The sequence below is a fragment of the Octopus bimaculoides genome, chromosome 2 (assembly GCF_046866305.1).
Source record: "Octopus bimaculoides isolate indiv1 chromosome 2, ASM4686630v1, whole genome shotgun sequence".
NCBI lineage: Eukaryota > Metazoa > Mollusca > Cephalopoda > Octopoda > Octopodidae > Octopus > Octopus bimaculoides.
In genome coordinates, this window is record NC_142929.1 from 160136575 (window position 1) to 160164074 (window position 27500).

The 27500-nt window shown below is 34.5% G+C and overlaps 1 protein-coding gene across 3 annotated transcripts in view; it reads right to left on the reverse strand.

The window, feature by feature from the left end:
• The window catches only part of LOC106874384 (glutamate receptor ionotropic, kainate 2), a 952973-nt gene that overhangs the window by 91879 nt on the left and 833594 nt on the right, over positions 1 to 27500 (reverse strand). For all 3 annotated transcript variants that reach the window (XM_089347990.1, XM_089347991.1, XM_089347992.1), the window contains one exon: positions 17885 to 18046. In XM_089347990.1, coding sequence (XP_089204116.1) covers positions 17885 to 18046 — 162 coding nt within the window. The remainder of the gene's footprint in view (positions 1 to 17884; positions 18047 to 27500) is intronic.

A 27500-nucleotide genomic window follows, 5' to 3' on the forward strand; every position in this document is an offset into this window, starting at 1 on the left:
ACCCACTAAAGTTTATTTTTTCTTTGGCTTAAAAAAGTGCATAAACTACATGCGATTTTATGGTATATATATATATATATATATATATATATATATATATATATATATATATATATATATATATATATATATATATATATATATATATATATATATATATATATACCATAGATGAGAGCTGACATTTTCATGCTGTAGCTTAGACATATATAGAGCTTTCCAAAAAGGTATAGCATGCCAAGATCAGATAATGATCAAGGTGTATGCAAATAATTAAATGAAATTAAACATTACATTATTTACATTTGACGGATATTTGTCTTCATCTTTTTTGTTGTTAACACATTTCGGCTGATATACCCTTCAGCCTTCATCAGGTTTCTTGGGTAAATTTAGAACCTGGGTTCTCATTTCTAACTGGTCCGCTAACGGCTTCCAATGTTATCAAAACACGGTAATCAGTTAAACGAATAGTAAGCTTCGCTAATTAGCAGTTAGCGGAATAGCCACTGTATATATGTATATATATATATATATATATATATATATATATATATATATATATATATATATATATATATAATTGGTTAGTTTTTCATTGTTTTTTCTTCTTGTTTTTGCCTTTGTGAGTTACAAGTGATGCTATCTGTGGGATTCTCAGCTTTTTTAGCTGCTATTTCTGAACTTTGGTATATGGTGAAGCAAATATTTGCTGATCCCTTAATTATATTTATAAATATATATGAGCTTTTAAATAAGTTCTCCACCAATAATGGTGCTTTCATACCGATGGGCTTGGTAAACATTATTAATTGTTACTTGATTTATTAATTAATAAATTGATAATCCTTTACCCTTTTAATTTGTAATATTAAAAGGGAAACTGAAAGAAAGAAGAGCAATAAGAAGAGAAAAAGGCACAATCTGTGAATGGTAACCGTCATCCCACACCCACTTGACTCCCACCCAACCCACATTGCCCCACCCTTTCCCTACAGACTCCAACCCTCACCCTACCCCACCCTTCCCCTGCAGACACCAACCTTCACCCTACCCCACCTGACACTGACAAATTAACCAGAAGCACACAAGAACACCTAATTTCCTACCCCTCAACCTGTGAAAAAAATACAGTGATTTAGAGTGCAAAACACGCTAAGCTATTTAAGGAGGTAGACACTTGGGACGAGCGGATATAGGTAATCACTGTAGAGTGTTGGGAGGTGCCCTCGCACTATGACTGTGTGATAGTGACCCCAAATACACACCAGGACTTGAAGAATACTGGAACAATGTCTTTCACTGGCAAAAGAAAATCGATGCCAGGTGGTATACCAACAACGGTAGGATACAACGAACTTCTTAAAGACTTCAATATAGACATTCTATATGCTGTGTGAGAGTGAGGTAGTTCGTACTAGTTCCACAATTCGTGTGTTGAAAGTTCAAAGTTTGGGATCGTTGGTTCTTAAAAGACTGTTGTTATATTCAAAGTGGTTACTGCTTCTTGTTTCAATTATATTGTTATGACACTGTTGCAGTGTACTCGTATATCGATAAGGATATAACATCTGGTGACGAGGATCGTTCGAAACTCACATTGGTTACTTGATAATTTCTGCGTCATGGAAAGCCTATTAGCCGCAGTAGTACAGCTTTAATAGTAGCAACAGGAACAACTACAATAGTTGAAACAACAACAACAACAACAGCAAAAACACCAACAACAACTACAAAACAACAACAACAACAACAACAGCAATTAATTACAGTCGGCTACATCCGAAAATCCAGTAAGCTCGTTTACGGCAGACGGTGTGGCTAATGCAATTTCTGAATCTACGTATAATCCAGAGGAGGGTATTACGTTTCTCGTATATTATAGAAGATACGAGGTAATTTTTCAACAACGTGTGCAAGTCAGGGTCGGAGGAGCAGAAAGTAAGGTTTTTACTACGCAAGATAACTCTTGCCAAACATGAGCATTACTGGAACTTTATTCTGCCCCACAAGTCGAGTGAGATTGGTCTCCAAGAAACCGTGGAACTGCTTTCAAAAATTATTTTGTGATAGAAGTTCATTATTCAACACCAGGATGGAGTATTGGAACTTAACAAAAAAATAAGGAGGATTATCTTCTTTTCACTTACACCTGAGTAGTCAACCGTATGTGCGAAAATTGGAAACTACAAGATCTCACTCAGGATATGCTCAAATCACTTATCTTCGTGTAAGATTTTATAGCACCTGAAGATAGGGAAATTCTGGTAATGGTTCTCTCGGAAACGGAGCAATGGTAAATTTTAAACATAATGTGAACAATTACAAAATAAAGTCTCTACAAAAATTGAAATGTGTCGTCCAAGAAGCACAATAAAAAATGTATCAGGCCCCAATCCGTGTTATGATTGTGGAGGCCTACACTACAGAAAGGAATGTCCGTTTAAAAACAGAAAAGGGCTATTGCCTTCAGAAGCTGGGACACAGGAATACTTATTTTAGAACAAGACTACGACGCTCAAACACAAAAATAAATTAATGTAAAGGAACTTGGTAAATATCAGAGTATGCTTCGTAGAGAGGGGCACAACGTAAATGTGTCCCCTCCTCAAGAAGTATTACAGAAAACCAAAGAAAAAAATGATAATCTATAGAACTTACTCCGCCAAAACCAAGAAAATCGAATTAATGACTACAATTCAAATTGAAAAGGCGTTAAAACACATCTGGCAGGGAATTTCTTACCTTGCCAGAGGAAAGAAGTTTGAAACGGTGGAGGTGCGGTACCCAGATGAAGCTACTGCCAGGTTACACTTGGCAAACCCCTTAAAATCTAATGAAGTGGTACTTCTGCTCATATACCTTGAAAAGCGTGCTTCCAGGGTAAGGGTAGAAGACATAACACCGGAAATAAATGTGGCCTGGCTAGTAGCTGCTATACTACTGGGCATGGAAGGAAAGATGGTGTTTCTCCAAGCCACCAGCATTGCTTATAAAAATTGGCAAGGGCAGAGCCTGGATAACGTAGAAATTATGGTGAAGATCATAACGGTCGACGATGTAATACTCAGGGTTAGAATGGAGGGCAGGATCCCTCGTTGTTACAAATGTGGCCGAAAAGGCCACATTACGGTGGAATATCCTCCACTGCCCGTAAAGTCACAAGAGGCGCCCTTGATCGTAAAAGAAACTGCAGCTCCACCGCCGGCGAGAACTAGCGGAAGGGCGGTCAGCACAGAGGAAGGAGAAAATGAGACCGAAAACGAATGGGAAACTGAAAGAAAGAAGAGCAATAAGAAGAGAAAAAGGCACAATCTGTGAATGGTAACCGTCATCCCACACCCACTTGACTCCCACCCAACCCACATTGCCCCACCCTTTCCCTACAGACACCAACCCTCACCCTACCCACCCTTCCCCTGCAGACACCAACCTTCACCCTACCCCACCTGACACTGACAAATTAACCAGAAGCACACAAGAACACCTAATTTCCTACCCCTCAACCTGTGAAAAAAATACAGTGATTTAGAGTGCAAAACACGCTAAGCTATTTAAGGAGGTAGACACTTGGGACGAGCGGATATAGGTAATCACTGTAGAGTGTTGGGAGGTGCCCTCGCACTATGACTGTGTGATAGTGACCCCAAATACACACCAGGACTTGAAGAATACGGGAACAATGTCTTTCACTGGCAAAAGAAAATCGATGCCAGGTGGTATACCAACAACGGTAGGATACAACGAACTTCTTAAAGACTTCAATATAGACATTCTATATGGAGAATAAGGCTTAAAGGTGTTTTAAAATATGTACATTATCATGTATAACAAAGATAAATGAAATTACCCAGATGTGGGGTCCAGTGGCTTCATTTCATTTTTCATTTCATTATTTAATTCATCTTTTTCATTCGAATTTTTTGCTCCCGCCTTTGTGTTTTAATCTGTCCTTGTATTGTCCCCTCTATGTTGGTCCCGTGTGGTCAATACAGAAATAAGTTCGTGCTAGTTCCGCAGTTCGTTTGTTGATAGTTCAAAGTTGGAGTTCAAAGTTTGCAGTTCATACTAGCGTGTTGGATTGTTGTTTACGTTCCGTGTGATTCCTGCCGTTTGTTTCGATTATATCGATATCACACTGTTGCGGTGTATTCGTTATCCATAAGGATATAACAATATATATATATATATATATATATATATATATATATATATATATATATATACATATATGTACGTATGTATGTATACGTATATATTTGTATATGTATATACATATACATGCATATATATATGTTTATATATATCAACATATATGTATATCTTTATTCTATATTAAAATTAAGCAGAAAGCAATCTGCTTTTTTAAAGTATTCTACATTATTCCACTAAACGTGATCCTAAGCGAAACAGAGTTTAGCATCTGGCTAAAATATGTTTGAAGGCACTTATTCTTTATATAGTAGATATTATTATCGATATTTTAAATATAGTAGTATTGTGATATACAATGTTACAATTTATAAATGGGCGAAAGTTTTCCGTGGGTATGATTGAATATACAATGTTACAAGTTATAAATCGGCGAAAAGTTTTCCTTGGGTATAATTAACTATACAGGAGCCTCGCTTCTTAAACTAAGTGAAAAAAAGCACGAACACATCTTTAATTCTTAATACATAACATGTGACTGAACGGAGTAAAGTAATGTCACTCTAATCTAGATCGTATCACTAATATTTTGAGAGAAACAATGGCGACAGTACACTGAAGATGTAGTAGTAGTCGTAATAGTAGTAGTAGTCGTAATAGTAGTAGTAGTAGTAGTATATCTTAATCAACATTCTAAATATCATTGGAAATTGTTAGCGTTAGAGGTTATTTATGCTCTTATTTTATTGACTGCAACATTGTCTCCAGCAGAGAACACAATAAAAAGTATCAAATATTTGACTTTTGGACAAAAGTTAACGAAAATCAACTTAAAACTCAACAACCTTCTTTGAATTTGTTTTCAATCTCAGATGTTTGTTTTTCTTTTTCAGTTATAGACCTTTGTTAAACTCATTCTTAGATGTATTTTATTTTTTTATAATTTTCCTATTTTAGTTATCAGTTTAAATAAGAGTTTCGAATGTTTTTTTGTTTAATTTTGTATTAGACAAATATATTATTTTAAAAAAATTATTTGTTATTTTTTATTCAGCAAATAAAGAGGAATTCTCTCTGTATTTAGAATTTAATTTGCCGCAACAAAACAATATAACAGACAAATATAAGATGGTTTTAAAGGTATTTTAGGAAAACAATTTCTCCGGCTTCAAAGAAAACATGATGAGAAAATAATGTAAAATTTCGTATACGCTGAATTGTTTGGAGTAGAACAATCATTGCAGCGCTATAGTGGCGAGCTGGCAGAGACGCTAGCACTTTGGGCGAAATGTTTGGCGGTATTTCGTCTGTCTTTACGTTCTGAGTTCAAATTCCGCCGAGGTCGACTTTGCCTTTCATCCTTTCGGGGGTCTATAAATCAAGTACCAGTTGCGTACTGGGGTCGATCAAGTCGACTGTGCCCTGTCTCCCCAAAATGTCGGGCCTTGTGCCTAGAGCAGAAAACAATCATTGCAGCGCTAGAATAGAAATATTAGTTAATCACTGCGGTGTTCTAGGTTATGAGTTCAGTGCCTACCCCGTCAACATTGTTTTTCATCCAATTTGAATTTTATACTTTGTGGAGTAGAGCAAAACTTTTTTCCTCTTACCAAATTTTGGTCATTTCTTCATTTTAAGATCATTATTACTAAGCATTATTGATGGAGAACATGAAGAATGCCGAAAAAATCTTGTGAAATATTTGGTTATCTTCCTTTATGTTATCATTTCAAACCTTAGCATTTGATCCTTCCGTATTTGATTAAATATCTACCAATTCAGTGCTGGGATTGATGGTAGCCACTTTCTTTCCTCAGTATTACTACCAGTGTTGCCTAAATTAGATAGCACTAATACAGAGCATTGTGAATGGGGAAGTCGTTAGAGAAGCGAAACATATAGTCAGATCATTTTTCCTAATGCGATCAAATCTGGTCGAGTTTTGCTTTCTCTTTGAACAATTTCGCGTCGATGAAATAAGGTTTCAGTCATGTACTGAGTTTGATATTATCGTGTTACTCCTCGATGTTATGCGTTTAGGTTGAAATCAACGAATAGTAGAATCGGCAGAAGACAGAAAACAATACGACTTGTAGTAGGTTGTTATGGCAACTCGTTTTCCGAATTAAAACCTCAAAGAAGTAAAGTTATTACATTCATCTTCTTGTGTTCAATGACATAGATACTATTCTTTTCTACTCTAGGCACAAGGCCCAACATTTTTGTAGAGAGTCCAGTCGATTAGATCGACTCCAGTGTGCAACTGGTACTTAATTTATCGACTCCGAAAGGATGAAAAGCAAAGTCAACCTCGTCGGAATTTGAACTCAGAACGTAAAGACAGACGAGATACTGCAAAGCATTTCGCCTGGCATGCTAACGTTTCTACAACGTCCTTTGTTAGTTACGACACACACGTTGATGTGCGTGATGAGTGTGTGTGTGTGTGCGTGTGTGTGTGTGTGTTTATAATGTATAAGTAAATATCTAGTCGAGTGGTGCATCGTAGTTAAGCAAAACAGCATGCCTAAAAATACTGATACTATTGGCTTAATGTGAGGCAGCAAGCTGGCTGAATCGTTAGCATGCTGGGCGAATTGCTGAACAGCATTTCGATCGTCTTTATGTTCTGAGTTCAAATTCCGCCGAAGTACACATTACCCTTCATCTTCTCGGAGGAGTTGATAAAACAAATACCAGTTGAAGACTTGGGGCAATGAAATCTAATTAACCCATTCCAGAAATTGCTGGCTTTGTGCGATAATTTGAACCCAAGGTTAGATTGATGTGTCTCTAACAGTAATTTCTATTTGTCGTAGAAATTTTAACAGAAATTTTAAAAGAGTAAAAGGTATTCGAGAAGAAAAATTAATGTGCTAGAATTAATTATTGAACTCTTTAATTATGAGCCTTTGCCCTTTAATTCCTCAATCTTCTCCACACTACTTTGTTTATCGCCCCTTTGGAATTGATGATGGATGTAGCTATCATACATTGATGCGGAGTCAATAGACTGTTCATTTTTCTAGAAACTGCTGTTCGTGCGTCAAATTCATTAATATAGATTCTAGCTGTCCATAGCATAACACTTTTACTTTTGAATTATTCTCTATAAACTTGAAGTCATTTATTGATTATTCTTATCTAAGTTCAGAATTATTAGTCAGCCATTTAGATATTAGATAATAAATGTGTTAATTCTTATCGTAGTGTAAATGTTTCATGAATCTACAATTATACAAAAATATATTGAATAGACAGCTCAACTGTATCTATAGGATATGAAACAATTAGAGCCGGTATTCTAGATCATATTGGGGTACTAGCCAGATACTTGAGTTACCATTAAGTTTTATTAATTTGTTCTGCAGTTTTCTTTATGCTCTCAGAGGCAGAGACGTCGATGTTTGTGCTTCAGGAAGTCATCAGATGCGTTGTTCTAATTTATTCATGTTTTTCTTAAATGCCAGAATTACGATTATTTAGATACACATATCTAGTAAATGATTTGATCCCAGCACGTGTGTTGAAAATAAAGTAATCGTATAATGGAAAACTTTTTAACTATGCAAAAAACACACACTAAAAATTTGGTGTTTGCTAATTGATGTCAAAATTTTCGTTGGACTATTAGCGAACAGGTTACAGACACACGTTCAATAAAATGGGCAGTGATATGGGTCATATTCTCTCTATAGAAACAAATGCTCTTCAGAACAATAGACACAAACCATACAATTTGTGACCCAGTTCCACGTTTCTCAAAACTTAAACACACCGACCTCGATTGTCAAACGGTGGTGGGAGACAAAGAGGTACAACGATGCAAATATATAGATACAAACACACATATGCACACTCTCACAAGTACACACTTACATACACACACAAAACCACATATATGTGTGTGTGTATATATACATGCATATATATAATAGAAATATATTTAAAAAACAAAATAGAAACTATATATTGAAAAGGTATGGGAAAAGTAAGAAGAAAAAAAGCTAAAATGCACATTGGAATTTTAAAAAAAAGGAATAAAGGTTTTTTAAATGAAAAATAATGATATATATATATATATATATATTTTAGATAGTGTGGGGTAGAATTAAGAGGAATAAAAGTCATTATTATGAATTATTAAAGCGATTCAAAGTCATACCGGTTTCGTCAATTGCTGTTCACTGGCTTTGAATAATAAGAATAAATTTTATATTATAACTGAAGATAATGCGGCAAGGTGGCAGAATCGCTAGCACCCTGAGTGAAATGCTTAATGGTATTTCGTACACCTTCATATTCTGAATTCAAATTTCGCCGAGGTCGAGATTACCTTTCATCCTTTCGAAATTGGTGAGACAGGTATCAGCCGAGCACTAAGATCGATGAAATAGGCTTAACTCTTCCACCGAAAATGTTGGCCTTGTGCACAAATTTGAAGCCGGTATATATATATATATATATATATATATATATATATATATATATATATATATATATATATATATATATATATATATATATATATACGACAGGCTTCTTTCAGCTTCAGCCTACCAAATACTTTCACAGGACATTGACTAGCACGAAGCCATAATAGAAGACACTTGGCCTGGTTCCATGCAATGGGACTGAACCGGGAAGCAGATGGTTAGTAAGTAAACTTCTTACCACAAAGACACTCCTTTACCTGTTATCAACTCTAATTGGAATACATTTTCAGATACAAACTCAGCGTTTTCAACTTCATTTATACCTTCTATACCACTACTTATATGTATTAGAAACGGTTTCTATCTCCCTCTCTCACTCTCTCATTCTCTCACTCTCTTTATAAATGTATATTTGTGTGTGTATATACATACATATATGTATATGTATACATATACATGTATATATATGTATATATATTTATGTATATATGTATATATATTTATGTATATATATTTATATATTTATATATATATATATATATATATATATATATATATATATATATATATATATATATATATATATATATATATATATATATATATATATATATATATATATATATATATATATATACATATGTATATATCTTTATATACATGTATATATATATATATATATATATATATATATATATATATATATATATATATATATATATATATATATATATATATATATATATATATATATATATATATATATATATATATATATATATATATATTCTAATTCGAGAATTGTTATTTATTTTCATGTCATTTTTCATCGATTTCCAATAGATTCTAAAATGTAGAGAGTAAATATTTACACGCGGAAAAGTTTACAACTTCTCACGCGTTTCAGAGACAAGTAACGATGAACAGCCTTCAGAATTATGACATTTTTTGTCTGAATTATATTATAAAGCCTAAAAACAAAAACTCACTCAATGTTTATTTATTCATCTAATTAATTTCTCATATATACGTATGAAACACACATATACATATAAGATACATGAGACTACATAAGCATATATATGTATATTAAACTTATGCTACACTTATCTCTACGTACAGACACAACGTATGCAGTGGTGTATATATATATACTTACATATATACATTCATACATTCATATATACTAGTACAATGCATGTGTGTGTGTGTGTGATTGTTATCTGAGAAACTATCATCATTACTTCTTTATTTTTCTACAGCAATTTACCCATTCGCATCCACAGGCGCATGCATAACCGAAATAGCTTTATTTCATAGTAAAATCCACCTCCTTGTAAGTAATTAGCAATTTAAGCAAGATATCGTTTCACATAATACAATGCTTCTCTATTTATTGTGTCGCAATATAGATGATAGATATACTTAAAATTGCAGTCATTGTATTCATTCCAAATACTGTACAAGCTCTCACATTATAAATATAGACATCGGGTCGGGTTATTTGCAATTTCAAATAAAAAAAAAAATTGCTGCAGTTTATGAAACTATCTGATATTGAAAGTAGAAACAATTCTCTCTCTCTCTCTCTCTCTCTCTCTCTCTCTCTCTCTCTCTCTCTTTCTCTCTCTCTCTGTCTTTCTCTCTCTCTCTCTCACACACACACACACACACACACGCACACGTGTGTGTGTGTGTCTGTGTGTATTCTTATTTATGTATATATTATATATATATCTGACGCAAGGCTAAATGATACTGCAAATATAGCTGCTGTTAGATATTTCTAAGTTTCTGTATTCTTTCTCCTTGGGCTGTAGTAAAATCTCAAATATAGAATCGACGCATAAGTAGCAATGAACGACGTTGAATAAATAGCTTTAGGTTAAAGTTGCAAAAACATTGTGCTTCTGTAAATGTATCGCTTCCGCCCGTCTTACAATCTCTTTCTAGTTTTTATATCCTCGTTCTTCTCTCTCGCTTTTATATATATGTATACATACGTACAGAAAGACATACATAAAGACACACGCACTCACATAAAAATATAGATATAGATATATGTATTTGTCTGTAAATATGTAAATCGTTGCATAATGAATTCGCGGCATAAAATTAATGCAGGAAATGTTATCATGGATATAACAATTTTGACTCATATGCATGTGAGTGTGTGTGTTTGTGTGTGTGTGTATGTGTGTGTGTGTGTGTGTGTGTGTGTGTGTGTGAATATGTGTGCGTGTGTGTGTGTGAATATGTGTGTGTGTATATATATATATGTTTGTAAATGTCTGTATATCCATGTCTGTGTAAGCACATGACATTCACGTCAATTTGTATATCTTAAGCTATATAGCATGAGTCATTCTTTAATTTTTTATAGCAATATGAAGAGATTTGAGGAAAATTAGCTGCTTTTTACAGCAGAATAAGCGACTTCGATCAGTACCAAAACAGTTAGGGTAAATACAAATGTTCACCCTGCTTTTATATGCACTGAGTGTGAAAAATGACAACACATGACACTCGTGAAACAAAAGTTGATGTTCAAACATATGTATGAATACTAATGACAAGTATGTGCAGCTAGACGTATGAAAAGTACTTGTAACACAATTGTTCGTTTGCTAGTGGACATATTGCTGCAGCATTGGTTCCCATTGATAGGCATTTTTGAATGGAAGTTCAAATATGAAAGCATAGGCTTATGCATAATATATGTCAAAGGTAGACATTGAAATTACAGATGAATTCCCTCTGACGTCAACTTAGTTTCATCTACATTATTTGTGAAATCATCCATCCATCCATACATCCATACATCCACTCATACATACATAACATACATACGCACGTGTGCTCACATATGCACGCAAGCACACATGCACGCACACAAATACACACTCACATGCACACTCACACACGCGCGCGCTTTTCCAAAGCCCGTAACATAGCGGTTAGGATGTTGCACCCGAAGATCGTGTTTTCGATTCCCAACCGGCGGTGCATTGTATTCATTGTGTTCTCTTCACTTTGTTCTTCTCCGCTTGGTTGTAAATGGGTAACCCGACAACGGATTGGCGTTCCGTTCAGGGGAAATGTAGGCAGGCCCCTTAGTCAACGGGATGGAATCCATCGAAATTTTACTAAAATTATTCGATAACTAAAACAATGCATGGAAGATAATCGCGACCAGCGGTGTATAACATCTGATGAGGTGATGCCCAAGCACACACACACACACACACACACACACACACACACACACACACACACACATGCATATACAAAGTGCAAAAGTTACGAAAAACAAACAACAAATGGCTGATATTATTTTGATGCTGAGAAAATCGGTAAAGGGAGGAAATATCTTTAACGTTACGAGTATTCACTCTTTCCCCGAAGTTTAGCTGATGAGGTGAAGTTGAGCTTGGAAAGGAACGCTGCAGGGCTCTAGAAGAAGGAGGTAGTAAAGAAGGAACACACACATACATACATAATAAAATAATATATTACAGCGATGCACAATTGCTGAGTGGTAGGTGTCTATAAGCCATTTAAAAATACGCAAAAACTGAAAATAGATTTAAATTTCATTTGTCTAAATATTTTCGTCGCTTTGAAACTGCGACCTGTTCACTGACAAAATTCCGAACAATACGGAATTTTGTCAGGGAACAGGTCACGATTTCAAAGCGACGAAATTATTTACACAAATTAAATTTAAATATTGAAGTGAATCAAACAATTTTTGTGTGTTTGTAAATGGCTTATAAGCACCTTCCACTCTGCAGTATAATATATGAAATATATGATATATGTGGCCCGTTAGCAATTTAAGCCTAAAGGTAAATTAAGAAACAAGAGTACAAAGTAGTGGCTAGAAAAAGGAGTCAAAACACAACTCACGGCAGTTTGAGTTTTTTTTTTAACTTTTATTTCTAGCAATGCTGGTACTACTTTGTACCCGCTGCAATTTACAAGTTTTTTTCATTCTCTCTCTGTCTATTTTCTCTTATTCCTTTCTGTTGAAGAGCGTAGGCTCGAAACGTAAAAGACTTCTTCATTTTCCGGAGCGTCAAACTAATGCACTTGCTTGTTGTTCACACACCTATCTTTGTTTTTTGTTTCTATAAATTACAATTATGTGTGTGTGTGTGTGTGTGGCGCGCGCGCGTGTTAATGATAAAAATAATGTTAGTCACAAGCATGAGGTATATTTTCTTTACGTTATCTATATATAAACACGGAAAGTCTTCATTGCGTTTCAGTCTTTGTCTGGCGCTTATGAATTTTTGAGCCTCATCTGTAGAGAATCAAGTATTCTAAAGCGCTAAACAATTTCTTGAATGCAATGACATCAATATATTTTATTTCACTTCCTTTAGTTGCATTTCTTTTGGAAATTCAAGGAGCTCCAGCATATAAATATTCTAAGGAACACATCCTTTATTCTCTCTAACTAACCTGGTTATTATTAATGTAGAATTTCATGCACTGCCAAAAATATTTACTCCTACATGGATAAGCAAAAATCGACGATTTATTATAAAAATGAAACCCCTAGCTAACAAATAATTTCGACGAATTGCGAAATAAGGAACACTAGCATAGAAGCACAGATGTTTCGGATACAAATACACATACACACAGGTATATATTCACTTACTAGTTGGACATATGCAATATGCCATTGACCTCTGTGTGTGTAGGTACACGTTCAGGCATGCTTGTGTATGTGTTGTTGTTTTTGTGTCTTTTTAAGTCCCACATAACCAATTCGATATTTACAGCCATGTGCATATCTTTTTTATATTGTGCTATATGGCCACATTAAGTACTGAAAATATTTATGACCTGTCTGGAACCAGAGTGCAACTAACCATTCCTTACCTTTTAATCTTACACCTTCTTTCTTCTACCCACACTCCTCTCAGCTCTAATTATCCATTTGATTCCCATTAGCATTTCTGCCTGCCAATCCCACTGAGCTAGTCTATTGCTTAAACATTTTCTAAATGTTACTGAAGTTTCTGATTTCATACTCCTTGCTTTAGTGTTTAAAAACCATAGCCGTTTACTAAATTTCTTAAGACCGACACCCGCATTCCATATTCACCTGGAACATTTTCACTTCTCTACATATTTTCATTGCTGAAGTCACTTTTCTCACTATCTTTTCATGAGTTTAAATGAGTGAACGGTTGGAATATGAGGAAACTGATTTAATATGTCTCATATTTTACAGCTGTATTTTGTCTTAATCTTTCTAAAATGACTCGAATTATTTTAATGTTATTGTGCATCTCCATCTATTTATTCATGACTAAATTCGCTAATCCAGTACCCGTTTTCTTGCGCCTCAGTAAAGATGCAAACACATTCCAGCAATTAGATCCCTCTCTATGGGACATATTTGAGGCGACTCAGCAGATCATAAATTTAAATTTCCCGTCCGTGTACTCGATTTGTTTGGAGTGTGGGCATCTGTTTCTATCCCTATTCAGTGGTTTCACACAACAAAATGGGATTCAGACGCGATGCAGACGATACGCTGCAGTTGTTCCACAGGTGACCGAGACATCTAGCCACCAGTAGACAAGGAATAAAAATAGATCAGGAAGCCAGAGTCACAGCTGTCAACAAAGAGAGTTGGCACGCGGAGGTTGAATGTCTAATGACTAGTGTAGAGACGTGGTTGAAATCATGGTGAGGAGGTCGTAGTGCTAGAATCAGGTCAGGAATATCATTACAGGCTGATGAGACTCGCTTCTAGTCTCACGTAAACCATTAATGCCTGTATTATGGTCGGGTGGTCGGTGACTAAAGCTGCTCCTATCCGCGTGTATAACTCGCTACTCTTGTAAGGAGGGTGTCTGCACACTTAGAAGAACTAGAAACACGACCCATGGAAGGCCGGAGGAACCGCTAGTAGACCGACAGAATTCAGTTGGGGAAGACAACGCCAAACGACCCCAACAAATCTGCCAAGGGAATAATGTGAGAAAGTCAGAACGAAGTAATGCTATAGCTTCATCCGATGGGATACCTCACATTTCATCGGGAGGAGGTGCATGGTAGTGTCATCAACATGCTGCAAAAGTATACTATAAATGACGACATTATATACTTATCTTTGCATAAATACGGGAATATGTATATGTGTATATATGTATTCACACATACATACACATATATGCATATAAATGCGTATGTATGTGTATATAAAACTGGCACTCTGTCGGTTATGTCGGCGCGGGTTCCAGTTTATCCAATCAACGGTGCAGCCTGCTTGTGAAATTTACATGCAAGTGGCTGAGTACTCCACACAAACTCGTACCTTTAACGCAGGCAGACAAGGCTGGTCCAGTGAAATACAGTAGTAGGCCTTTTTCCCAGCTAAGCGGACTGAAGTAGTGTCAAATAAAGTAACTTGCTCAAGGACATAACAAGCCGCTGGGAATCGAACTCATAAATTTACGAATGTGAACCTAACCACTAAACCACGTGCTTTCATTAAGTGTATGTATGTGTATGTGTGTGTGCGTGTGTGTGCATATGTGTGTATCCGTGTGTCTGTGTTCGTTGGTACATTTTTGTATGTGCTTAGATCTGTGAATCTGTGTCTGTCTTTGTGTGAGTTCCTGTAAATGCGTGTTCTGTGTTTGCGTATTGATGTGCAGCTGAGTATGCTTTAACGAATGATACGCACACATACACACAGAAAAAAAATCACACACACATATATTCCATAAATACTGTTTCATATGAGCGACGAAAAGATATTTGAATTGAATTTCTGTATTTCCCTTATAGCAATTAAACCAACCAATTTCTGGATCGATATTCAACTCTGGAATATTACAAGTTCCAATCTTTTGCGATCTCTATAAGATGGATCACATGATGATTGTCTTCACGGTTACACAAAGAAATTTAACCATTATCTATGCCATCAGAGAGTAGTTTATCGGCAAGGCTCCAACATTCTAAAAGCGAAGGTCACTCCAACCGGCATTCACTATTGATGTTTCTGTATTGTTCAGTCAAACCATTTGTAACGGAAACTACTGGATATTATCCAGGGAAAATGCATTTTCTATAGAAAATCGACAACTATATTCAAATATATACGTACAGTGCGCATTATGCATATATACAAATGCACTAATTGGCATACATGCACGTACATACACATATATATAAGCACACACGTACCTACGTATCCACAACCACATCGAATATATTCATGTACTCCGATGTGAATCTATACGTACATGTTATGCGCATGTCTGATTTCATATATGTTGTACGTGTGATATTGCTTCAACAAGTGTAGGTTGAAAGATGTTAATGTGTGTATATATTAAAGCGCTCCCACTTGTGCATGTCTGTTTATATGAACGTATAAACGTATACACGGTTTTGTGATTAAGGGTGCGTGTGCTTGCGTCAGTTTATAAGTGCATAGTGTGTATGTGCGTGTGTGCGTGTTTGTGTGTGCAAGGGAGAGAGAGAGAGAACGGGGAGAGAGGGAGAGAGAGTGAGATTGCATTTGTCACAATGGGAATGATCGTATCATTATTAAGGAAACTCTTCTTTAGAATTTCGATAAAAATTATTGCGTAGTTCTGAATATAAAAGATGCATTAACGTAAGGTGATTTGCGAGGACATGATATTTTCGTAGACTCCCTTGCAATAGAGTTGGAACCCTATAGTTCGCACACCTTCCAGCACCTTCCCTAAGATAATCAGTGCCGCCACTTCATGAAGTGAATTGTTATTGGCCTGTGGAGCTGTAGATGGTGGGCAAATGTAGATTCAGATTATTTAATCGCTAGAATTTGTTTCTTGTTTATTATCGAAACTTGATAGTTGATCGAATTTATTTCGTGTACACTGAGCATTGCTTATTTTAACAATGTGCTGTACTACGAGTAAATCTTCCATCATTAATCATGTTTTTAATAACTACAGGAAAGTCGTATTTTAAATTCAAATACACACAGACACACACATACACTCTCTGGATATCTGTCTGCCACACGCAGAGACGCATACACATGTGCATCTTCGTCTGTATTTGAATATATACATAAGTGAGTATATGTGTAACTAGACAGCTAAAATGTTATTCAGGCACAAACGGCCAAAGACAAAGCAGAAAACACGAACACTGCGACTGATTTTGCTGCCCCAATCAAAACTTAATGGAGAAAGACTCCTGGTCATACTCTTTGTTCTTGATGTAGTAGACAAGAAGCTGGGGCTTCTATCACTGTACGTAAGACCAAAATGCGTTTTTCAACTAGCTTCAGAGTAGGACAGCATTAACCAGCTACCATTAATGTGAACAAATTTGGCTCAATGTGTCAATTCCCGACAACAGCATGCACCTATTAAATAATTTGGTATCATTTGAAACGTGCAATAAAAATCTTTGAGCACGAAGCTTTAAAACCAAGAGATTCAAATCGATGCCCAGTTTCTAACATATGAGACAAATATTATAACCACAGCGCTGTACGGATCAGAAAGGGAGGTGTTCAGAAAACTGGGTTTCCGGAGTGCTTTTACCAGCATTGCCTTTGTGGTATTCTCAATATCAGATTGAAGGATTACAGAAACCAGCATCGAGGCAACAAAAATGTTGATCGATGACTTCAAATGCCACATAGAAATACTATTCTGCAACCAGATTTCTACTCATTGTTGGTGAACCAATACAGGCACGTGCGCACACAAACCAGCAAAAAAACATGCATACATACATACATACATACATCAGTGTTTATAATCTGTCAAATGTAATAAAGCCAAAATTTCGAATTCACAGATTATTCTATGTCAAAATACGATACTCTACTTAAAGTTATTGAGTGTTACTTCAATTAATTTTTGATAATGTTTCTTTATATATATATATATATATATACATACACACACGGTTTTACGTATGCGTTTATACTAATAGTATTGTGTGCGTATATGCAGGTGGCTGTCTCACAGAAAGTTATAAACATCGGTGAGACTTCCAATAAGCCAATATTTCATTCAAATAATCTATGATATCTGATCCGACACGTTTTTAAAATGTTTTCAATTCTGGTTGCTGCAAATTATTGTGAAAGACAATTGTCTCATTAGAAGCATGTAATAAAGGAAAAAAGTTGTGAGAAAATGCTATAGCATAATATAAAAAAATTAGTCATACAAATTATATCATAGATATTTATAATTCTGTAATTATTTGATAATGCTAAAAATATTTTAATAATGCCTTATATTACTAACCTCGATTGAAAGTGGAGCCAAAAAGGCGAACAATTGTGGGGGCTGTTTTTCGGGTTTCTTAAACAGAATGGTGATTCCGACATTAAGGAAAGGTTTGGTAAAGTCAATTACTTTCTCTCTCAGGTAAGTGATCGACATGCCTCCCACGGCCAAATCAGCATTCTGAAAAGATAAATAAAACGGATTAAATTTAAGCAAACATCGATTGACCCATTCATTTATATCTATCTATCTATCTATCTATCTATCTATCTATCTATCTATCTATCTATCTATCTATCTATCTAGCTAGCTAGCTAGCTAACTAGCTGTCTGTCTGTCTCTCTGTATGCGCGCGCGTGTGTATGTTAACTCGGAAATCCAGTTGTGCTAACAAATTATCAACCGACGCAGTGAATTTCTCTCAGATGAATGTGCATGAGCAAATACTTATTTTAGTGCGCATAAATTCGTTGTATGCATGAACATAGTACTCTTTTTCTTTCTGTCCACTCTCTCTTTCTCTCTTTCTTCATACACACGCGCGCGCATATACTCATGATAGCTGCCCACTCGTTATCAAATACAACTAACTTTCTGGCTAGAAATCCCGATGCAATCAAATGTCTTGCCATTTACATTATGAAACAGACATACATCACATTAAGATCCCATCCTCTTCTATATACCGTTTCAAGGTTTCAAATTCTATAAAATAATCATCCATTATTACTTGGATAAGGAGTTCTTTATGGCAATATACAATTATACATACATTCACTTTTTTTAACAAACAGACACTCAGGCGCACACGCGTAAACGCACATAAATTAAGAAAAACGGTGGATGTTTGGCAAAATTATTTTCATACAATAAAAGAGATACCATACTAAAATAATTAGTAAGCGTATTGGGCTATTTTTTTATAACCGATGAGTGTATAGATTACATGTCAACTAAATTGTGCTGTCATTTACTGCTTATAAGCAATGGGGTGTATGTTAGAATAATAAAAACCGATCATCTAAATACAGTTTTGAGTTATCATAGTTCGAAGACATTAGACGAAATGGGAGTAACAAAATTAGCACTAGGGCATAAAGTGTGACGCACAGAAGAGGCCAGAGTAAAGTTGTTGTCAATTGCTTTCAAGTTTTGGTACAAAGCCAGACATTTCGTGGGAGAGAGAGGTGGGGTTACATCGACCACAGTGCTCAACTGTTACATATTTTAATCGACCCCGAAAGGATGAAAGGCAAATTCAACTTCGGTGGAATTTGAACTCAGAACGAAAAGAGGAATGAAATGGTGCTAAACATTTTGTTGTGCTAACGATTCTGCCAATTCCTTGCCATAATGTATGATAATATTGATAAAGATCAAGAAATCATGTCTGTGTACCAGCGTTGTGTCAACGTCGTGTGTTAATTTAGGAGTAGGTTTTGATATATATTTATAAATATATATGTGTGTGTATGTGTGCATGTGCCTGTGTGTGCGTGTTTGTGTATGTGTGTGTGTATGTTTGTGTGAGTGATAATATGAAATATTGGAAGTGTAAAAGTTCGATTTATATAAAATGACTTTATAATAGTCCCGGTGAGTATTAATAAAAACTAAAACCAAAACTCTTATAAGAATCATAATGTTGAGCAATCTTAGTATAACGTCTGAATATGTAGTTTTTCATTGTATAAGAAAATTAATTCAATCAACTGAATATAAAACATGTTTTGTATATTGTTACGAAAACGTAAAAACAATTCGAAATATTCTGTATTTTGAAAAATATTTAATTGAGCCAAACTATGTAATGGAACATATTAAAGTAAAGAACAATTTATACCATAATCAAAACACAAGATATGTCTTATTCCATATGAGGCGATGAATCAAAAGAAAAGTCTAGAAAATAAATAATTTGGTGAGAAGAAATGCAAAGGGAACGTACTCGAGCTTATCTAGTTGACCACCCCTAATTCGAATAAAATTCAAATTAAAATAAACAAATCATTTTAGATGAATTCAAAACAACCTTCGTAATGCAGAATTTCTGTCCGGTATATTCTTTCAGAATAAATTCATTTCATCAGCATTTTTTCAAGTAAACGAATATCAGAGCTTCAAATATTTTAACTAAATGTGCCAGAAGTTCTTGGGCAGTGTGTCGTCGCGTGATCCACTTTCACTATGCAGTTTGATATTACATTGAAAGCATTACTTAAACATTGTTGCAAGTTAACAGTTGCTGCCAGAATGCCCAGGACCATATAGATTATGTGCTTGACTTCTAATGTTGATTTCATTAAAATTCTTATTGTTTTTTTGTTGTACTGCAACGTTATCTATAGACAATCGCTTTAATGTTTTATCTTCCATTCAAAAGCAAAGAAATGCTACCATATTTTCCATATTGTTAATACGTATCTATGCATGCTTTGAACTGACTGAATATCCCGCTATTATTTTGAATCCCAGTGTTCTACATCTCTTTTATTTGTTATAAACAGTTGATCCGTTATTTATATTAAATGAACCAGCAGTTTCTATCGAACGTATAGCATTTTGAAGTTGATATTTAACAGAAAAGACAGCGGAGTTAAAAACATTATGTATATATATATATATATATATATATATATATATATATATATATATATATATGTATATATATATATATATATATATATATATATATATGTATATATATATATATATATATATATATATATATATATATATATATATATATATATATATATATATGTGTATATATATATATATATATATATATATATATATATATATATATATATATATATATATATATATATATATATATATATATATATATATATATATAATACAATTAGTTAGTTGTCATAATAAAACTCCGTAATGCTGGTGTACCTCTATGATTTTTGTACTTTTACATATATGCTTTTTGCTTTGGTTGTTGGCCCATCTGGTGCGTGAATGAGTTTAACACTGCGTCCCTCAATTGTACCTCATGGCGAGCCGTTGGTTCATCCATTTTGAAACCATCTCGTCCACGTTGTGTAGGTTTTTAATTTGTTTTGGCAAGGCTTTTGAAACCTTGGGTCTTGCAGTACCTTGTCCCGAATTTAGATAGGGCGGATGGTACATTTGGTACAATGCAATAGGGTCCTGTTAAGTCATTTGTATAACACTCGATGACGAAATTAGGTACTAGCTCTTTCAGAATCTTTCAAATATAGATTATTACATACCTCACGGGTCTTAAGCCTCTCCCTGTGGTTCATCTGCGGTAATGTTATAATATATGAAGTGTAGTGATGTTGGCCTGCTATGCAGTGACCACAGATGTAAGTAGTAGTCCAAGCGGCTGAGAACACAGATCTTTCACAGTGTCAACATGATTGCTTGATCTCTTGTCGTGAAGGGCATTTGTATTCATCCAGCAAGTTTTCTGCACTTTGTAGCCATGTAGGCAGTGTGCATATGAAGTGATGCATTATTACACATACTGATCTTTAAGTCCTTCTGTGATTCTGAGATTTCAGTGACTTCAGTTCTTCTATATGCAGATTGTGGTGCATTTGTGAACTGATAGCGCAGTGCTTGAAATTTCCATCATTAATCTGATTGTTGCTTTCTTCAACATACTTGTATGTTGCATTTAGGTCCCACTGTAAGCTTGCGACATCGTCTTAGTTTTTATTGCCTGTGATAGTTTTGCATCATCGGCGAAGCTAGTTACAGTGGCTGTCTAAGTGAACATGAGCGTGTCTAAGAGAGCTATTATAAGCAGTTCACTGGGGGACGCCATTCAGAATTTGTTTTATCAGAGAAGACACCATTTACTGCAACTGCCTCACTTCTATCTTCTAGGAAGTCATGCAGCCACTATCCCAGTTTACCAGATATATTTCTGTTACTTTGTTTGAATCGTTTCACTCATTAGACTGCAGCAATGCTGAGGCACCTACTGGAAGAATTTTAGTCGAACGAATGAAGCTTAGTACTTATTTTTTAAGCCTGATACTACTTACCCTTTCGGTTCTTTTGTCGAACCGCTAGGTTACAGCTAGTGGGCGACAAACAAAGACACTCACAAACATGCAAGCACATACATACACACAGAGTTCCCCTCTACAAAATCCTCACAGAAAGATATGGCCGACACAAGTCTATAATAGAAGACGCTTGTGCAAGTTATCAAGCAGTGGAACTGATGTCGTAACCATGTAGTTGTGATGTAAACTTCTTACACCACAGAAACGTCTGCGCCTATATTACTAGCTGGAGTAAAACAGCATTCCGTACTCTGGAAGTATCGAGAAATATGTAGCACCAATGCAAAATAATATTTAGAAAAGTTTATGCCAATGGAGTTTAAGAAATCAATCAAGAGTAAGCGGTAAATAATAATTTTTGAAAAATATTAACCAATATATAATGAAAGAAATTGCTAATGCTGAATAAGCAGAGATATATCATTTGATAAGCATTTTTGGTAGAGTGTTTAATAATTAAATGTGCATGAAAATAGATGGGCCAACGGGAAAATTAAGTTTCACTATATAAAGATAATTCTAGGTCATACTGTTTTTCATTAACAGAAAATTTTCGATTTAATAATACTTAAATTGAAAAACACTTTTTATCGAAATACATTATCGAAATTAAGAATATAATACTGTAATTTTTAATTATGAATTACAGTTATTATATTCAGACTCTCCACTAAAAATGTATATTATCTAAATAAATGAAATTAGTTTCGTTATATATTATATTAAGAAATTTAACACGAATTCTATATATTTTTCTAATACAAAATATTGATAAATATCATTTTATATTAGTTTCAAATTTTGGCAGGATACCAGCAATATCAGGGGAGGGTTAAGTCGACTACACCAATCCCAGTACTCAACTAGTACTTATTTCATCTACCCCGAAAGGATGAAAGACAAAGTTGACCTGGGCGGAAGTCGAACGTGAAGACAGACAAAATGCCGCTAAGAACTTGGCCTGGGGTGCTAATGGTTCTACTAATGGTTCACCGTCTTAATGCCATTTTACATTAAAACCAAAAGCATTTATGTTCCCTTATGTAAGTATCTTTGTATTTATTCCACTTAAATCTTTTTATAGACAACATAATGCTAATATTTTACAACATCAATATTCTAATATCAGTTTGTTTCACCTTTTTTAAACATGGCTAAGTAACATGATCATTTTTAGGGCTCCCATTTTTCATATATTTTTAACTTTTAAAATACTCATTTATGTAAATGAGTTTTCCCACTGACCCGTTTTAATATGCTTATCCTTATGTATATATATAAATTTTGAATTTAGTTCACAGACCACTAGGGTTCCGCGGACCCCAGATGTAGCATGTTACCCTGGGTAAGCTCATAAACAGTAAACACACTCACTACTTATTGCACAGTTCCTTATAGCTACTATATATACACACAGATAAGGAAATAATTTTTTTCTCAAACGCAGGATAATGCTAATAATATAGCATGAACAAGATAAACTATACATATTTTGCAGAAAAATCTGTCGGCGACCACCATGAGACTCGAATTCAAATCCTTGTGATTATGCGTCCAGTGTTTTACCATTAAGCTAAGCTGACCCAACGACAAATTCTTTAGCACCTTATAAATCTCGTTTTATATATCCTAAATTTGCAGAAGAATGTGTCGTTAGGTCAGTTTAGCTCGATCGTAATGCACTGGACGCGTAATCACAAGTATATGAGTTCGAGTGACATGGCTGACCACCGACATATTCTTCTGAAAAATATGGATAGTTTATCCTGTTCATGCTATATTATTAGCATTATCCTGCATTTGAGAATAAACTTATTTCCTTATCTGTATCTTTCAATACATCTCAACGTTTCTAAAGCAAACTTCATAAATGTATGTGTATGTACGTATCTATCTTTCTATCTGTCTGACTTTCTCTCCTTCTCTATCTCCCCCTCTCTCTCTCTCTCGTATATATATATATATATATATAGACACGCGCATACACACACACATACGCATATAGGGCGTCTGAAAAGTCAATGATAGGTTTCAATTTTTAATAAATTCCTTAACATTACAAAGAAATGCATGAAAGTTTGATATAATATAAAGGACATTCAAAGTAGACCTTATACATGGTTCCAGCAAGATGGCGCAAATGCTCACACTGGAAGAGAAGCAAAGCAGTTGCTACGGCAGTGCTTTGGAGAGAGAATAATCTCCCGCTACGGCAATGTCAACTGGCTTTCATGTTCCCCAAAATTGACTAGCCCGGATTTTTGCTCGTGAGGATACCTAATAGAGAGAGTTTACGTCTACAAATCGGAGACCCTGGTACAACTAAAGGGGAACATCAATAAAGAAATCAGAGAAGTAGGGTCTGAAACTCTTGAGGATTTTATGGTGTAAGTTTTGGAAAGCGGACTGGCATGCGAAGCCGAAAATGGCTGCCATTTAAACGATATAATTTTTCATATGTGATGTAGTGGTGTTGCAAAATTAAGCTTGTGTATATTTATATTGAATCAAAATTTCATGCATTTATTTGTAAAGTTAAGGAAGTTATTAAAAATTGAAACCTGCCAGTAACTATTGGGGTACCCTATATATATATATATATATATATATACATATATAAACAGGTAGGATATATTTAAAGATGTGTTTTATAATCACCATCCTGTGGAAATATATTTCTAGTACGATTACAATAGTAATGATGAATTAGCTGTAATAAAGTTCATGAATTTACGCGTAAATATCTATAAAGAATTTACAAGACATACCTTTAAACTTATCATCTGATGTTTAAAGATATATGGATATGAAAACAAAGACTATTAAGAGCCGGCAGCAATATTGACAAATATCTACTTCTTGATTAGCACACATCACGAATTCTAAAGAAAGTGTTAGAATCTTCATGATAATGAAACAAAGAAAGTGAAACAAAACATCATCAAACTTTAAAATTGTAATAGAATAACTAATTCTTTATTATCATATAAAAATCTATATTGTATTTGCGTATTCGTATTGAGTGGGTATACGCAGTTATGTTACGGTGAGATTCATATACTACTATATGTTACATTTATTATATCTTTGATTAATTTAGTATTTATTTGTCTGGGTGATGTCTAATCTGTTTTGTATCTCCAAAAGACACAACAATCTGTGAATGTTGTTCACCTTGAGAGTAAGCGATAAGAAATATCCAAAAGTCATCAAGTAATACCAACAAATGATGATTTCACATAAAGATTATCACAAGAACACAAATATACATTTTGTTTCCTCAGAAGACAAGAGTCGAAAGAATCGCAATAGCAAAAATGATGTTTCAAAATTTGAGGCAAGGCTATCAATGTTGAAAGTAGGAGGTTAGTCGATAGCATCAGCCCATGACTTGGCTGGTATCTTATTTTATCGAGCCCGAAATGATTAAAGTAAAGTAGAAAGGTTATGAATGCAGAACGTTAAGGAGTGACAAATTATTAATGTGAAATATTAAATATTATAATGAATATCCTACCCAAAATTATTTATATAGACTTCGGTGAGAATTCGTTAAGTATCTCTATTCAAAATACAAAGCTTCTTTTTCAGTAAAAAGACTACAAACAGAAGGTAATACTACAGATTACATAAACCCTTTACCTTGTCACTTATAGTTGTTTTGTTGGTTTCACATAGTAAAATTCATATTTTACGCAATTAATTCCGTGCTCAATGATTTCAAACAGAACTCTAATTATCCTGGCACACAAATATTATTTAAAACTGAACTTCATATGAATCCATGATTCAAACTTCACTGGGCATATGGAACTCTTCTATTCTCCTACGAATCAAATGACACTGACGTAGATCAACTTTCGTCTCATTAGATTCTTATTTTTGCCTTAATCTGTATTTGAACATTCTGGCCAATTGCTTAAATTCAGTACATATTAATGTTCAATAAAACTTGACATTGTCAGACAGAGAATTCAATACATATTATTTAGTTTTCATTTCGACAGTCACCCATGAAGAAATATGAAAACAATACAAAACAAATCATAACTACGATATAGTTGGGTTTGATATATTGTACGAGGCGTAAAGTAAACGCACATGCCGCTTTTCGAATTCTCTGTGTTTTGTCAGGAAAAAATGAATTTCTCCTCTGCCCGGAAATGTTGCCAAAATACTTGCATCGAATTCCGCTACTTCACCCAAATTCCAGGAATTATTTGTAAACGAGACAACGTTAGTTATTATCAAAAAGCCTAACACTTTAGTACATAGTGAAAAATACCTTGTTTCCTAAATCAACATCAGGAATCAAAGTATTACAGACCGATGATTAATTTGGTGCACATCAAAGGGTCGACAGGAATTTCTGTGAAAATGTGGATCAAATTTTGGGGATAATTTCAAATGTTCGGTTTAACATTTTCATAAACATATATTATGAACACGCTGTATTAAAAAAACAACGATAGAGATTGGCCGGATAAATCCCACTTTTCCCCCTTTCCAACCCATGGGAAAACGAATTTTTTTTTAATGTTCACGTAGAGACCAAATTTTATGTACGTTACAACATTATATCTTATAATAAAACATATGAAGACTTCACTGTATAGTATTTTATCAAATAATTATGTTGCATCACTATCGCACTCACATGTTATATAAATTAGACAGACCGATTGGGCTCTGCCAGGGTTTGTTCACTATAAAGAGTAATAAATGAACAAATGCTAACTCTGTGAACCGAGGATGGATAATCCTTCTCTGAGGATGTTCTAACGAGACAGGAAATTGGTTGCATCGATTAGATTTTTCCTCCGCCCACAGAAAGATAACACTGAAGATGCATCTACTTGTTTTACTTTCTACAGCAAGCAAAGAAAACTATATTTTAAAAGAGCAGACCTTAGATAAATAAATAAATAAATACACATATGTGTGTGTGTGTATATGGCTGTGTGTGTATACATATATATAATATGTGTGTGTATGTATGCATATACGTATGTGTGTGTGCGCATGTGTACATATATGTATACATATATACACAAAGGCATTTATATGCACAAACATACACATTGGAATATGGTAGGTTGACGTTATCAACTAGAATAAAGTCCTCACGAGGAGAAAAAAAAAACATAGATAAAAAAGAGAATCTTGAATATTTCGACTGTGTGTAACTGATTGCCAAGAATAAAAGTAGTATAGCAGGAAAGGACGGAAAGATGGAGCAGAAAGAGGGAAAGAAACTGTTGTGAGAAAAGAGAAAGAAACGAGAGGAACGGCGAAAGATTAGGAAAAGAAAGTACAAAAATAAGCAAAGAAATACACAAAGATTTTGTATACCGATAAATTGCGTTACATAAACCGGACTTAAGTAAGTTGGTAACTTATATAACATTAACATCTGCTTTATCTTGACAGATTTTGATCACAATACGATATTTCGTTAGTGAAGAGTATATACAAATATTTTGACATTGGATATATTTTCAGGTATAAAAAGGTTCTATCGTGTTTTGTTGTTCTGTTACGAAACATTTATCGATTTATATCTCGGTGAAAAGAAATCA